Source organism: Nicotiana attenuata, unplaced genomic scaffold (assembly GCF_001879085.1).
Source record: "Nicotiana attenuata strain UT unplaced genomic scaffold, NIATTr2, whole genome shotgun sequence".
Classification (NCBI taxonomy): Eukaryota; Viridiplantae; Streptophyta; class Magnoliopsida; order Solanales; family Solanaceae; genus Nicotiana; species Nicotiana attenuata.
Window position 1 is genome coordinate 58,519 of NW_017671395.1, and position 17,020 is coordinate 75,538.

Here is a 17,020-nt window from a genome sequence, read left to right on the forward strand (position 1 = left end):
TATATTCCACCCTCTCAGAGGGAAGAGTTGCGGTTTCAGTTCGAGCAGCTCCAGCAGGGCCAGATGTGAGTGACCGACTATGAGGCGAGATTCTCTGAGTTGTCTCTCCATGCACTTATGATACTTCCTACTGATGCAGAGAGAGTGAAGAGGTTCATTGCGGGTTTGCACTCTAGTATCCAGGCCACTATGGTCGGAGAGGTTGAGATGGGGACTTTTTACGAGCTAGTTGTGGAGATAGATCAAAGGATCAAAGGTATACGTCAGCGTAGCTGAGAGCAGGCTATGAGGGATAAGCGGTTTCAGTATTCTAGAGAGTTCAGAGTCACCCTGGCTGGGGGCAGAGATCAGTTTGTGAGGGGTCAGTCTAGCAGACCCACATATCCAGCATCGCTTCCTCCTCGGGGTGCTCCATTGCGACCCTATTTCAGTGCCATGCTAGAGAGTTCCTACTGCCCACCAGCTATTTAGAGTTCCTCTAGTGGGTATTCAGGCCATCAGGGCCAGACTTCAGGTCAGTAGTCCACCGTATCGAGAGGTTGTCTCGAGTGTGGGGATCTTAGTCATGTGCGGAGGTTCTGCCCCAAACTTCGGGGCAAGGCAGTACAACAGGGTCAGCAGCCTATGATTACAGCACCAGCTGCCACACCTGCCTTCCGGCCGTCGCACAGAGGCGGAGGGCAGGTGGGTATGGGTCGTCCTAGATGTGGAGGCTAGTCAGGTGGCGCTCCAGCTAGGTTTTCTGCTTTTCCGGCCAGACCAGATGCAGTGGCCTCAGATACCATGATAACAGGTATTATTCTGTCTGTGATAGGGATGCTTCAGTATTATTTGATCCAGGGTCTACATATTCATATGTTTCATCTCTGTTTGCGCACTTCTGGGTATTCCTCGTGAGTCCCTGGTACTCCTGTTTATGTGTTCACTCATGTAGGCGATTTTGTTGTTGTGGATCGGATCTACTGGTCCTACATTGTTACTTTCTATGGTTATCAGACTAGAGCGGATCTTCTGTTGCTCAATATGGCCGACTTTGAAGTCATCCTGGGCATGGACTGGTTATCTCCATATCACACCATCCTTGATTGCCATGCCAAGACTGTTACCTTGGCGATGCCGGAGTTGCCTAGATTGGAGTGGAAGGGTTCGCCTGTCAGTGCTTCTAGCTGAGTTATCTTTTTTTTGAAGGCTCAACACATGGTCGAGAATGGTTGTTTGGCTTATCTAGCTTATGTTCAGGATACTACTACAGAGAGTCCAGCAATTGATTCAGTGCCCGTGGTCTGGGAGTTCTCCAGTGTGTTTCTTTCTGATCTTCCAGGCATGCCACTAGATCGTGATACCGATTTCTTTATTGATTTGGCTCTAGGTACCCAGTCTATCTCTGTTCCACCGTACCGCATGGATCCGAAAGAGTTGAAGGATTTGAAGGAGCAGCTTGAGGAGTTGCTAGCAAAAGGGTTCGTCAGACCGAGTGTATCACCTTGGGGTGCACCAGTGTTATTCGTGAAGAAGAAGGGTGGGACTATGCGGATGTACATTTATTACCGCCAGTTGAATAAAGTGACCATTAAGAAAAAGTACTCGTTATCGCATATTGATGATTGATTTGACCAGTTGCAGGGTGCCAGGGTGTTCTCTAAGATTGACTTGAGGTCAGGGTACCATCAGTTGAAGATTCGAGATTCGGATGTTCCGAAGACGACTTTCCAGACTAGATATGACCATTATGAGTTTCTAGTGATGTCCTTCGGGTTACTAATGCCCCGACGACGTTTATGGACTTGATGAACCAGATGTTCAGGCCGTATATTGATTCATTTGTCATTCTCTTCATTGATGACATTTTGATCTACCCGTGTAGCACGGAGAAGCACGAGCAGCATTTGAGAGTGGTACTTCAGACCTTGCGGGAACAGAAGCTATATGCTAAGTTCTCCAAGTGTGAGTTCTGGTTGGATTCTACGACATTCTTGGGGAATGTTGTATCAGGCGATGGTATTAAGGTAGATCCCAAGAAGATCGAGGCAGTTTAGAGTTGGCCTCGTCCTACCACGGCGAGTGAGATTAGGAGCTTCTTGGGGTTAGCAGGTTATTATCGTCGGTTTGTGGATGGCTTCTCATCTATTGCAGCACCTTAAACTAGATTGACCCAAAAGGGTGCTCCGTTCCGATGGTCCGATGATTGTGAGGTGAGCCTTCAGAAGCTCAAGACCGCATTGACTTCAGCACCAGTGTTAGTGTTGTCTTCTGGTTCACAGATATATATCGTGTATTGCGATGCTTCACGCGTCGGTTTGGGATGTGTATTTATGCAGGAAGGGCGAGTTACTGCATATGCTTCACATCAGCTGAAGCCCCATGAGAAGAATTGCCCTGTACAATATTTGGAGTTGGCCGCGATTGTTCATGCTCTTAAGATCTGGAGGCATTATCTTTATGGGGTGTCCTATGAGGTTTACACCGATCATCGCAGCTTGCAGCATCTGTTCAAGCAGAGGGATCTTAATTTGAGGCAGCGTAGGTGACTTGAGTTACTAAAGAATTATGATATTACCATCATTTATCATCCGGGCAAGGCGAATGTAGTTGCGGATGCCCTGAGCAGAAAGGCGGAGAGTATGGGTAGTTTGGCATCCATTTCAGCAGAGGAGAGGCCATTAGCTTTGGACATTCAGTTCTTAGCTAACAAACTAGTGATGTTTGATATTTCAGAGCCCAGCCAAGTTCTTGCATGCGTTATTGCCCAGTCTTCATTATTTGAGCAGATCATGGCTCGTCAGTTTGATGATTCCCACTTGTTGGTTCTCAGAGAGACGGTACTACAAGGCAGTGCTAAGGAGGTTACTATCAGTAAGGACGGTGTTATGCGACTCCAGGGTTGACTATGTGTCCCTAATGTTGATGGATTGAGGGAAAGGATTCTAGAGGAGGCACATTGTTCTCGATATTCTATTCATCTAGGTGCTACAAAGATGTATCGCGACCTGAGGCAGCATTACTGGTGGCGGATGAAGAAGGACATAGTCGAGTATGTAGCGAGGTGCCTATATTGCCTGCAGGTTAAGTATGAGCATCGGAGGCCAGGTGGCCTACTACAACAGATATTATACCTGAGTGGAAAAGGAAGCACATTACTATGGACTTCCTAGTTGGGTTGCCACGTACCTTGCGGAAGTTTGGTGATGTTTGGGTCATTGTCTACAGGTTGACCAAGTCGGCACACTTCATTCCGGTGGTGACCACGTATTCTTCAGAGAGATTGGCCCAGATTTACATCCAGGAGATTGTTTCGGTTGCATGGTGTGCCTGTTTCCATCATATCGGATAGAGGCCCTCAGTTTACTTTATTTTTGCAGAACAGTACAGAGTGAGTTGGGGACCCGGGTAGAGCTCAACACAACCTCTCATCCGCAAATCGATGGGCAGTCAGAGTGGACAGTTCAGATCTTGGAGGATATGCTTAAAGCATGCGTGATTGACTTCGGAAGGCAGTGGGATTGATTCCTCCTTTTGGCCAAGTTTGCTTACAACAACAGTTATCAGTCCAACATCGAGATGGATCAATTTGAGGCTTTATATGGTCGACGATGTCGTTCGCCCATCGGATGGTTTGAGACCGGCGAAGCCAAGTTATATGGCACTGATTTAGTGAAGGATGCCTTGGAAAAGGTAAAGTTGATTTAGGAGCGACTTCGCACATCACAGTCCAGATAGAAGAGTTACGCGAATCAGAAGGCGCATGATTTATCATTTATGGTGGGCGAGAAGGTTCTCTTGAAAGTCTCGCCGATGAAGGGAATCATGAGGTTCGGGAATAAGGGCAAGTTGAGACCAAGGTTTATAGGTCCATTTAAGGTGTTGAGACGAGTTGGGGAGGTTGCTTATGAGATTGCTTTGCCTCCCAGTCTATCGGGAGTTCATCCGGTTTTCCATGTGTGTATTCGGAGGTATCAAGGCGAAAGGTCGCATGTGTTAGACTTCAGCATGGTTCAGCTAGATGAGAGTCTGGGTTATGAGGACGAGCCAGTTGCCACTGTTGACAGGCAGGTTCGTCAGTTGAGGTCCAAGAAGATTTCTGCGGTAAAAGTTCAGTGGAGGGGTCAACCAGTCGAGGAGGCGACGTGGGAGGCCGAGGAAGACATGCGGAGCAGATATCCACACTTGTTCAGCACTCCAGGTATGATTCTAGACCCGTTCGAGGACGAACGTTTGTTCTGCACTCCAGAAGCGGTCCCGCAGAAACGGAGGTCCTCCCGTAGGTGCGAAAATACCGCTGGGCAGAAGGGTTGCATTTAAGTCGAGATTTAGGCTCATTTCTTCATTTCTATTACTTGTTGGTCGAATATAGAGCTCTTGGAAGAGGGATTTTCACCTAGCACTTTGAGGTAAATGATTTCTATACAATATGAGTTTAAAACATAGATTATGGGTATATTTTAACATGTAAAATTGTGAAAATGGTGGGTTTAGTTGAAAAACCTAGGTTTTTATAAAAAAAGGGGATTTAACCACGAAAATGATTATGAAATTGGTTGAAAATTATATATTTAAGTTCGTGAGGTTATGGGTAACATTTATCTTTAAAAATTTCCGGAATCCGGGTACGTGAGCTGGGGGTGAATTTTAGGAATCTTCCAATTGGGGTTGGGTAATTACTCTGATAGTTAAGTTATGAACTTTTGAACATGTATTGATTAAATTATATGACATTTGACTAGTTTCGGATTGGTTGGCACCGAGTTGAGGCTTTAGAACGAATTTGTGGGCCGGAGAGCGTGCTTTGAGACATGGTAAGTGATCACGGCCAACCCTACACTACTATTAAGTAGCGAGAGAGGTCGAAGCAGCTTTTACCCGATTTAGGGTCGGGATTGAATTCCACAGAGAGCTAGATATTGGAGTTGGGTGTCTATCTAAAGTGGAGTTGTGTATTTGCTCCAAATTGCACTTCTACACATTTTTGGGTTTTAATTATGATTCTAATTCTATAAACTACAATGCTCAATTAAACTACTATAAGCTAGGATTAAACTATTGCAAGTTGTTCAAACGATAAAAAGGGCACAAGGGTAGTGACTTTCGCCTAGGTAGTCAATTGACGGAATCTTGAGTCTAAAGCTAGATTGACATATTTGGGGAGTATGATATAACCATTGCTCGATTCTACTCACTCTATACCTCTCCGTAGTTCGAGTGATTTTGTCCGAATTGACTTTCTCAAGACTAATTGGGTATGCCAATTTGCACAAGCAATTGAGGATCAAGTCGGGTATTACGATCTCTCGGTTTAACCCTTTAATTAGGGCTATCAATTCTCTTGAGTACGCCCCAATTCCTTGTTGGACTAATTCTAGAGACTTAGGCTCTCTTTCTCAAGAAGAGCAAAAGTCAACTAAACACAAACTAGTGTTTGTAATCACTAATTTAACAATTAATCATGGAATTAGTCCAAATATCAAACACCCATAGTCAATCAAGCTCTAAAATACAAGACCCATCAATTACCCACACTAGGGTTGAGCCACAACCCTAGTTGATGGGTCTAGCTACTCATAATTAGAGAGAGAAACAAAGAAATAGATGAAAAACAACTCATATTAATTAATTGCTAAGATAAACTAGAAGATTCAATGTTGAAATGAAGAGAAAATTGCCCAAAATAGCTAAAGAAACGGAAGTCACGAGCGCAACCTTCAGTACTTACAATCTGCTTAACCTAAAAATGGAAAAGAAGCTATTTATACTAAGCTAAAATATCTGGACAAAAATACCCCTGCGGGGTTAGTGCGGACCGCACAAAATGGTGTGCGGCCGCACTAGGGCTCTTGACATAAAACTCCAGCTCTCTGAACTCAGGTAATGCGGACCGCACAGAATCGAGTGCGGCTGCGGTGGCTTCTAGTGCGGTCCGCATGAAATGGAGCGCGGATCGCATTGGCTTCAATCTTCAAAACTGGCAACTCTCTGATCTTTGGTTCTGCAAACCGCACTAAATCGAGTGTGGCCGCAGTGACTCCAATGCGGACCGCATTAAATCTCATGCGGCCGCATTGCCAGTTGGCTTGGAAATCACCTTCTCTGAATCGCACTTGTGCGGACCGCACAGAATGGTGTGCGGCCGCATTGGGCCTATTTTGCCTGAGCTTTGTTTTGTCTTGGTACTTGTGCAAGTTTCACTCCTTTTTGAGCTGAACTTTGACATTCTTGTCACTTTGTTGATCAAAACCTGCAATCAAGCACAACTTGTGAGCCTTTTGAGACTATTTTGTACAGATTTCTAATCAAAACATAAGCAAGGAGGAGTATGAAATGTATCAAAATTCCTAGTTATCAGTAAGTCTCTTGCCTAACCTTGTAAGAAGGAATTTATCCCATAGGTGATTTAAATTACTAGTTGCTTTTAATTGTAGGGGCTACGTACGCACAAGGCGACGAAAGTCCGTGCATAGCTACTAATTATGCTTATGTCCCGATAGTTTAGGATCCAAATCATGAAATACTTGTAATGTTTGCACCTTACTTGTTAATTAAAGTACCTAAATTATGTCGGAACTTGATAGAGGAAGTGTAAAAGACCGACTTCCACTTACTTGAGTTTTGGCGGGATACTTGACCGTTAATAGGAATTGTGCTTCTTTGTATATTAGCTTTGTAATACCTTTAAACTAAATGTTTATAAAGTTTCCTCCTTTCTTGTGGAGCGGGCCGAACGCCTCGGCAATAGAATAAGATGCATCTATGGTTCGTGCCGCTCAACCCTCGCCAGTGTACATATTATTCTGGATCGGGTCGTACGACCTCGACATAAATCGTGCTAATAATACTGGGAGCCTAATTGTCGGTTTGGTTCTGTTTTTTTCTGATTAAAACCACCAAACCAAATTTGATTGGTTTTTAAAATTCAAAACCAAAACCAAACCAAACCAAACCAAAAAGTATCGGTTTTTTTGGTCGGTTTGGTTTGGTTTTCGGTTTGGTTCGATTTTTCGGATTTTTATGAACACCCCTAGTGCCAACTATCAATATTAAGCGCCGAAACGCTCCTGGGTCATCCAAAATCCGATCCGAATATACGCCCAAGTCCAAAATCATATTGGGACCGTCAAATCCCCGTTACGAGGTAGTTTACTCAAAACGTTGACTCAAGTCAAACTTAGTTCTTTTTAGCCAACATTAAGGAATCAATTGTTTCGATTTTAACCTGAACCCTTCCAGACCCAAACTATCACCTCAAGTCATAAAATAGTAAAACACATACTTAGGGGTACGAGATGTAGAACGCGAAACAACCGGATAGTATTTCAAAAGACAGCTAAATATAAAAAAGCGGGCGTAAAACAGGCACCTAACCCACTTTTGCCAGTGGAAACGCTTCAGTTCGAACTTGGAAAGAATCATTTTCCTCTCTTCCATTATCCTCAATGGCTACCGTAACTGCTGCAGCTCCCAGAATTGGAATCCCATGGCGCTTCGCAACTCCAAAGCACCATTTCTTCAACAGTTGTACGAAGCTCTCACTATCTAGTTCAAGCCCTAATATCACTCTTCACAAGCTTTCATCACAACCATTTCCAATGGTGCCCAATTTATTCCGAGCTAACGCTTCCTCGGCTATCGGTATTCTCTCTCACACACATGCGCTCTCGTAGACACACACGATCACACGCTCCTATATGCTAAATATGGTGGATTATGCTTTATATTTGTAGATTCGCTATCAGATACGTGAATGTGATTAATTGTTGTAAATACTTGTAATTGATTCGATTGTGATTTTTTTTTCTGTTAATTAGACCGTATAATATAGAGTTATATAGAATCTTTAGCTACGTGTCTGTACTATACACAGTGTTGTTTGTGAATTATGCTTAAATTTTACAAAATTAGCTTATCAATGTTCGATCCTACTTCAAATTAGGGCTTACTCCATAGACGAATTGTTCCTTGGCTTGCGCGGGATAGAGGGAGGGTGGGCTGTATGCAACCTTCCTCTGCATTTCTGCAAGTTTTCGAGCCTCAATAGGTTACTGACAGGGGCAGAGCCAGCCCTTTGGCTATGGGTTCGGCCAAACCCAGTAGGTTTGGTCCAAACCTTATATTTGTCATGTACAAATTATTAAGTTAGAACCCACTAACTTAAAAAAACTAAAATCCTGAACCCATAAGCTTCAAATCCTGACTCCGCCTCTGGTACTGAGGAAGCAAGTACCAAAGGATGCGGCCTAGTGAGCGACAAAGTTGGAAAAAAATCATGAAGTCTTAGGTTCAAATCCTAGTGGAGACAATAAATACTAGGTGAGAGTTCTTCCCATCTACTAAACTTTGGTAAGCAGAGTGACCTGATACCTGAGTTGGAAGGAGGTAGCATGTACCCGGTGGATACTTCCAGTGGATACTTGAGGTGTGCGCAAGCTGGTCTGGACACGACCGCCATCTCAAATAAAGAAAAAAGGTCGCTGAGGCAGCAACTCTACCATTGTGGGAAGGCTCGCAAATTCTACTTTCAAGTATCAACTGAAATTGGGTTGTTTACATATACACTTGCAATTGTCATTGTATATAGCTTGAAGATGCCACAGAGATTATGCTAGTTATGCTATTTGTTGTTTCTCTTGTAGCTGCTGAAATTACTTCTGCAACCATTAGCTGTAAAAAATTTGGACTCGTGGTTAATTGGATCACATCTGATGGATTATGCTTGGGGGGGGGGGGGGGGGGGGGGGTAGGATTTAGTTGATTATGCCAATTTCCCTATCCAAGTAACTCATGAATTAACTCCCTTAATCCCAATTTGTTGACACACAAGTCAATAGTCCCAGAATGTATGACACCATCTCATTTCTATGCTCCTTGTACAACTTTAAAGAATTCAAAACTCATTAAACTATTCAATATGTTGAACTTTGATACGTGCTGTCTTTATCAAGCTAACCTTTCAAGCATTGGGTCAATATTTTTGTTCACTTTCACTGATATAACATTAAAGTACATCTTAAAGCACGTGCCTAAAAACTGTCATATTAAATGGGATGGAGGGAGCGGTAGGTGTTGAATTGATGTTTGGATGCAAGTGCATAAGTATTTACTCTTTTGATATGCATCTTCATAATGTTCGATTATCTAGTTTCATTGTTTAGTCTTACTTATTGGTTACTAAAGATGCTCCAAGTGAAGAATTGGAGGCTTCCTCTAGAGGGGCCATTGGAGCAAACGACTTGTTAATTGTAGGACCTGGAGTTCTTGGGCGTTTAGTGGCTGAAAGATGGAGAGAGGTACATCCTGAACTGAATAATCATATGATTTCTTTGAGAAGTAGAAACCATCCCTACCTCATATCCTAATTGAAAAGTTACATGCACGTTTATTTCTTGTTTGTTAAATCTGGTTAGTTATGGAAATGTTTGATGTTCATTTTCTGAACTGATATTAGTTGTATGAGTTTCTGCCTTATTAACTGTAACAGACTGGTGGATTTCTTGTACGCTTAGTGGAGTGTGCATCGTAATTGAGACTGCTAAGAGTTTTGGCCCTTTCATGTGGCAGGAACACCCAAGCTGCCAAATTTTTGGGCAGACAATGACCACTGATCACCATGATGAACTTATTAAAATGGGAATTAGTCCATCTTCGAGAGAAACCAAGTTTACATCTAAGTTCCCATATGTTATATTCTGTGCTCCTCCATCCCGGACTGAAGACTACCCTGGTGATATTAGGTAAGCTTGATAGTTCATGCAATAGCTATCTGCTATCGCCTTTCTGTTGTGGCATTCTTTGATATTTTGTTTAAAATATTTTGTGGCTCGTTAGGCACGGTGGTGTCTCGGTTTTTCGCGAACAACAACATCAAGATGGGAAATTTCTGTTACTATCTCATTATAGAGAGCATAAATGCCTTTAAACTGTAGTGCCGCAATAAGCAAATACTTGTGCGTTTTTAGTAAAACTATTGTTTTGTTGTGAGATAGACCCTCCTTTTGTACTGCTGTTGTGATTGCTGCAAATATCCGGGCTAGTCATTAGCCATAAATGCTTCACCTAGCTGGCAGCTGCATAAGTAGTAGTGTATGTTTCTAAAATCATGTGTATGGGTTGGTCAGAACAGTTTTGTGATTCACCTCTGCTCATCTGGGTAGAATTAGTCAGCAGCAAATTCAGGTTTGATGAGTCCAAACATTGTTATTATTTTTCAGCATTATTTTTCAGCATACTGATACTATAATTTGATTTAATTAATTTCTATTTCACACATGAAATGAGCAGGGAGGCTGCGTTAAAATGGAGTGGTGAAGGTTCTTTCCTATTTACCTCGAGCTCTGCACCATATGATTGCTCTGATAATGGATCAGTTGATGAGGTGTAATATCTTACATAAAACATTATAAAGTTTTAGATTGACATTGTAAAGGGATCTACAGTTCTTATTATTTCTGCATTTCAATACTTTTTTAATTTTGCATCTCCTTGATGCCTTTTGCTAACGAAACACCTTATTTCGTCAAAAAAAAAAACTTAAATAAAACATTATATTGCTGGTAACAGTTTCTTATTCTGATTGATTCCTCTTGAAGGGATTTCTAGGCTTGTCGATTAAAGACAGGCTTTGAGAACTGTATTTCCTGAAGGAAGCTACTGAAATTTAACTCGTGTAACATAATGAAGTTTCATTCTTAATATAATTAATCATGTATTTCTCTGAGGAGGTCTGAGCTTTCGTTAAACCTTTTTCGTTGTCAAATGTGTAGGATGGTCCCATAGTCCCAATTGGGAGGAGCCCAAGGACTGATATTCTTCTCAAGGCAGAGGAAGTAGTGCTGGAGTTTGGCGGTTGTGTTGTTAGATTGGCTGGCCTTTATATATCCTTGGATATGGATTTCAAAGAGCTAGGGTTCTTTTTGTGTAGCCTTTAGATCTTTATTTTGTATTTACCTTAACCACTAATACAAGGAAGACAGAGGTGCACATACATATTGGTTACATAAAGGAACCGTGGATATTCGCCCTGATCACATCCTCAATATTATCCATTATGAGGTGAGTGGGAATCCATGTTTTGCATCATGCTTAGTTTAGAGGCTGCACTATGTTCTTAATGTGTCTACAGTTTTGTCAGTGATTTTTTGGCTTTTCTATTCTTACAGGATGCTGCTTCCTTGTCAGTGACCATCTTGAAGAAGAGACCGCGTGGTCGTATCTTTTTGGGTTGTGACAACCACCCCTTATCCAGGTCATCCAATCTACATAATTATTATTATTTGTGGATCGAAAGCCGAAACACTCTGACCCATGTTGCCTTGAACTGTTGTATTATTACCTTGTGTCCATATCAGACAGGAAGTAATGGACTTGGTCAATAAAAGTGGGAAGTTTGAGAAGAAATTTGAGGGTTTCACTGGTAACTGACTCTTTTTGAAATCCTTTAGCCACCTGTTAAATTATGTCAAGCTACAACAGTCATTTGTTCTTTCTTTCAGGAACTAGTGGCCCTTTAGGGAAGAAGTTAAACAATTCAAAAACTCGTGCTGAAATAGGATGGGAGCCCAAATATCCAAGCTTCTCTCAGTTCCTTGGAGTTTCAGATTAAGCTGCTGCAGGAGCTGTCATTCTTTCTAATTATTGAAGAAATGCAGGAGAACTAGTTTCGCAGAGAGGTCTTTTAATGCGGCATGTTCAGCGTACATACAGTTCAAACGAATGATCTACAAGATCATTGTTTTTGTGCATTCAATTGCACCATGTTACACAGATATTGCATGTATAACATATGCCGGCGTTTGGTTTCTGTGTACTGTCTTCACTGTAATTGTTAGGAGAGGATGGTTGTCTTGTCAATAACTACTGACATGTTTATAATGTTGGATTAAGGTACATTCTTGAAATGTTGCTTTTATAATTGGAATATCTAATGGGTAGGAAAATGTTTCGGTTTTTATAGCTTACCGTGCTGTTATTTTTTCCTCTACGGAGGCTTTATGATGCTGGTTTCTAGGCCTTGTCATGATGATTGAGATGCTGTTCTTGGAGATCCAATTGTAAATATATTAGGTCAGGTGTTGTCCAGAGTATCTGTTATCTTTCCAAGTGTAAAAATTAATATAAAATCCTAATTAGTTATGAATACAAAGAATTAGTATGAGAACATAAGCAGAGTGAATACGGAGGATTCATATAGTTGATGATGTTATATTCAAGATTGAGGCATACGCTATAGCTTACCTTGTCGGAAGAACCCCGAGCTTTCGGGCTTTTTCGTTTTGAATGCTGACCATAATCCATGAACCATACTGGAACAAGTATAACATTGAATGCTGACCATAATCCATGAGACCATGACCACTTCTTGGTCCTCTCGAATTGTCAAAAGGGGCCAAAATTTGGGACAAAGGGAATTATTGTAATTTTTTGGAAGATTCTAAAATCATTGATGCTCACAAAAAGAAAACATAGTTATTTGTAACCTTCTTGTTATTTCTGTAAAAAATAGCACGGGCTAGCCAGTTTTCGGATTGGTTATTCAAAAATAGCCAGCGTTTGCAAAGCATTGAAAATAGCCACTATTTTGCTGCAAAAGGGACCGGTCCAGCATAATATACTAGAGATCGGTGCACCTGTGTATGAACTTCCAGCATATTATGCTAGAACTCCAACACGCGGAAAGTTTCAGCATAATATACTGGAGATTGGAGCACATGTGTATGAACTTCCAGCATATTATGCTGGACCGGTATATTATACTGGAACTCCAGTATATTATGCTGGAGTTCCAGTATACTTATGCTGGAACTCCGTTATAATATGCTGGAGTTCTATTATACTTATGCTGGAGTTCTATTATACTTATGCTGGAACTCCATTATAATATATTGAAGTTCCAGTATACTTATGCTGGAACTCCAGTATAATATACTGGAGTATTTTCTGGATTTTGAACAATGTTTTCGTTTACATTTATCTTTACATGAAAAGTGGCTAAATTTCGATTACTTTTGAAACTGTGACTATTTTTGAATGACCACTTGTAAATTTGACTATTTTTGAATTTCTCCCGTTATTTCCCTAAGGCATTAATTATTATTTGTTGTAGGCTTGTAGCCTGTAATATCAGTTGGAAGTAAAAATAACGAATTTAGTTATTCTAACTTTTGATCCAGACAGTTCTCTCTCTTTTGAAGAACTAACTCAAATAGTCGTCTACCCAACCACTTGAACTAAAAATAGCCGGTTGAGATATAAGCTTGCTTGAATTCTGCTCATGGTATTCTTGACATGAGTGTTGAAGGTTGAAGAGTACTGGGTCAAATAGTATGCACGAATAAGTCAGATCTGCAATGGAGACCCAATGGTGAGGAGTTGTTGGACTCCATAATTTCAAAAATTGGTCCCTAACTATGAAAAAGATTTATGTGTATAATTGTGTATAATCAATGTATAAATTATGTATATGGCTAGAAAAAGTAAACATTGAATATGTACGGCTATTTGTATAAAGATCCCTTTATATTATCCAACCAAAAAAAAAGTTTTGCAAAAAATTACCTTTCCACGCACGTTTGATGCAGAAATGCGAAAACAATACAAGGGCGTACCATCAAGGATTGTCATGGGATCGATAGGATTTTATTTTATCATTAATCAGAGATCTCGGGTCTGAAATCTGGGAATACAAAAGATCCTAGTAAAGAGTATTTTTTCCTTCAAAAGTTTTACGCGTCATGAATCCAAATCAATTAGGGCTGCCCGCCGGGTTCGTCTGAACCCAGAACTTTCATTGCAATAAATGATAGGTCTGAACCCATAGCCTTAAAAATACAATAGATTTAATATTAAGAACCTTAAAAATTGAACTCACATAATCTAAATCCTGGATCCGCCTCAAAATATTATAAGTACTGTATACCGAGTGGGATACCAAAAGAATACTAAGGGAAAGTGTTTTGAATTATAAGAGGACATCCCAATATTTTGCTAATAGCTTCGTTTCTTTGAATACATTTTTTCTTTTTCTTTTTTCTTTTTTGGGAGGGAGTGGAAATAGTAAAAACGTAAAATAGGAAAATTTTACCATATTATATCTTCTTTCTTAATTTTGTTTGTATCAAGTTTTTGCTTTTCACTTCTCATAGGCGGTTTCAATCTTTCATAACAGGTGTAATAACTTGAACTCTCCATATATATTGTCGAAAATTTTGGTAAAGTATACATTTATTTTTAAGCTCATATATTAAACGTCTCTATCATGTTGTGCACATTATACATAATTATTAATGAAACTGATCATCATATAAGGGTAAAAATAAAAAATGCACCCACTAACTTAAAGGTTTTTTATTTAAATACGTCTCTCTTCTACTGCAGTGCACATTTTACGTGCTAACTTATGGAACCGACCATCATTCCCATTCGGGTGTTCGTCGGTCGGTTTGTTCGTCGGTCGGTGCGGTACGGTATTTAGACATTTCGGTTCGGTATTCTCGGTATTCGGTTTCTTAAAATCCTGTACCAATACCGTACCTAATTATATTCGGTATGGTTCGGTTTTTCTCCTTTCGGTATCGGTTTATTCGGTTCGGTAACTTCAGTTTATTCGGTTTAAATACTAACTAGTGCATAGAGCCATACACTCTAATATTCCTAATTAAAGTACTCAAAAATACAAAACTGAAAATGTTTGTTGACAAAATTTTTGTCCAAAACTAGCAAATATCAACCGAAATAGAGAAAATTGTACATAAAGAATATTTGATCACTAGAAATGTCTTGTTACTTGTTTAGAATTAATTGATGAACTTTGAGAATAAAGGAAAGTAAAATTTTAGATTTTCTATATTTATGTTATAATTGATAATATGTGTTTTGTGTAATATAATATCTATTTCGGTATGGTATTGGTATTTCGATATTTTATTTTAAAATACCAAATACCATACCTAATACCAATATTTTAAAAAACTTAAACCAAATACCATACCAAATACCAAAATACCGTATACTAAATACCAAAATTTTCGGTTTCGGTACGGTAATTCGGTGTTTACCAAATTATGCCAAGTCCTAATTCCCATATCATATTATAAGAATTTAAGAAATTACTACAAGTGGTAGTCTACCTTGGCATACAACAGAGATGGTCATAAATCACCATTGAATAAGTGGGGCAAGTAGAAAAAAGCCCAAAATAAAAGTTTAAAATATACGTAAAGAATATTTTACGCCATCAGGTCACATTTACCTGTCGTAATAGGTAAATTGTCTGTTTTCAAAATTACAAATTCCACATATTAAGGAGGCTGATCGAGGACATGACCATGGATAGGAAGGTATTGATGTAGAGAATAAAGGTAGAGGGTTAGGTAGCCGAGTGTTATCCTTATTTGTTACATTAGTTTTGATACATCACTTAGTGTCCGTGTTTTATCCCGAGATTGTTGTTATTACTTGTTGCTGCCTTGTTTTGATTTTCTGATTACATTACTTAGTGTTAGTTTGGTATTTTCGCTCTGGTTGTCAGACTGGTTTGTTTGTTATTGCCCATTCCCTTTTTCCTTCTTGAGCCGAGGATCTACCGAAAATAGCTCATCTACCTTTCTTAAAGGCAGGGGTAAAATTTGTGTACACTCTACCCTCTCCAAATCTCACTTGTGGGACTATAGTGGACTATATGAAAATAAAGTCAACTTTACAAAAGAGATACATTTACTTGAGTTACGCAACTCATTGTCAAACTTGTATTTGTTCAAAATGATTAATTATTGAAGGAAGCAAAAACGACGACTCTCTTCACATACCCAAACATGAAGCAAAGCAAATTCTAACAATTATTGTCTACTTGCCTACCTTTATACCTTAAAATAATTGGTTAATTATGGAACAATTTTGTACACTTTCTGGCACTTGTCAACTTAAAATAAGTTAGATTTGTTAAGCATGATTATTAGGGGTCCCGTTTGCTGAAATCATAAGACACTCTTGAAATTTGGCAATAATTAACTAATGGTTATTATAAGAGAATCAATTAAATATAGTTAGGTCGAAAGATCCACTCCCCTCTAAATTAGGTCGTGGGGATTCTTTTTTTTTTAAATAAAAAATTCTTTAGTTGTGACGTACACTTGACCGATCCAAATCTTGTTCGATTTTTCCAAAAGATCTCAACCAATTGCAACAAAAAAGAATTGTAATAACATTTGGTTGAAACTCTTGAAAAATAATTACATTTTTTTTTTTTTTTGTTTTTTCGAAACAAATGGTAATTTCGGTACAAGAGAAAAACTTATAACAAGTCTTATCTTAATCACAAAAGAAAACTACGGTCTGATAGTTCATAGAAGAACACTATTATAATCATCAAAGGTTGTTGCATAGTGATAAGTATTTTTCATTCTTAATATAAGTTTTGGATTCGATTCTTAAGTATAAAGTCACCTTGGACAGGGAAAATCGCAAAGTAGATTATACATACCGGTGTGAATATAAAATTCTAAATTAATCAAGCCCAAAATAGATACCGGACTTAGTCTCGAGGAAAAAAAAAACATTACAAAATAGTGAAATCGGAGAGTGGAGGTATACTGATGTAATCAAGTCAAAGAATCTTAAGGCAAAGTTCCTTTATTTGTTTTGTTCGTCAAACATGGGTTCCAACCATTGTGAGGGCCACCCTCTGATGTAATGTTGTCACTTGTCTCTCTCAAAGCAACTCCATTTCTCACTCATGAGATACAAACAGAGGTACGTGGGGGTCCGATAATTAGTGATCAATGTTTTAAAAGCGTGGGGGTCCAGTGTTTTATTTACACTGGGTCCGATAACAACTCGGTGTAATCCCACAAGTAGAGTCTGAGGAGGGTAGGATGTACGCAGCCTTACCCTGTCACGATCCGGATTTTCCACCCTCGGGAGTCGTGATGGCACCTACTCGAAGAAGCTAGGCAAGCCACGATCTTAGAAATCATTACTCTTTTTGTTTTTAATTCCTTTCTAACCAATTAAATTTACCGGAAATAAACAAATAAATTAC

The 17,020-nt window shown here is 39.7% G+C and overlaps 1 protein-coding gene across 2 annotated transcripts; it reads left to right on the top strand.

Annotated features, from left to right (window-relative positions):
* Positions 1-7,319: 7,319 nt before the first annotated feature.
* LOC109208031 lies at positions 7,320-11,940 on the top strand. Of its 2 annotated transcripts, none has more exons than XM_019371028.1 (9): positions 7,320-7,620; positions 9,178-9,275; positions 9,547-9,719; positions 10,267-10,360; positions 10,749-10,859; positions 10,948-11,037; positions 11,145-11,230; positions 11,334-11,398; positions 11,478-11,940. In XM_019371028.1, the coding sequence occupies exons 1-9, from the start codon at positions 7,425-7,427 to the stop codon at positions 11,585-11,587; spliced, it is 1,023 nt and encodes a 340-aa protein (XP_019226573.1). In that variant the 5' UTR covers positions 7,320-7,424; the 3' UTR covers positions 11,588-11,940. The 2 variants fall into 2 exon arrangements, with proteins under 2 accessions (XP_019226573.1, XP_019226572.1); XM_019371027.1 differs by having other exon boundaries at positions 7,322-7,620; positions 9,163-9,275.
* The last annotated feature ends 5,080 nt before the right edge of the window (positions 11,941-17,020 follow it).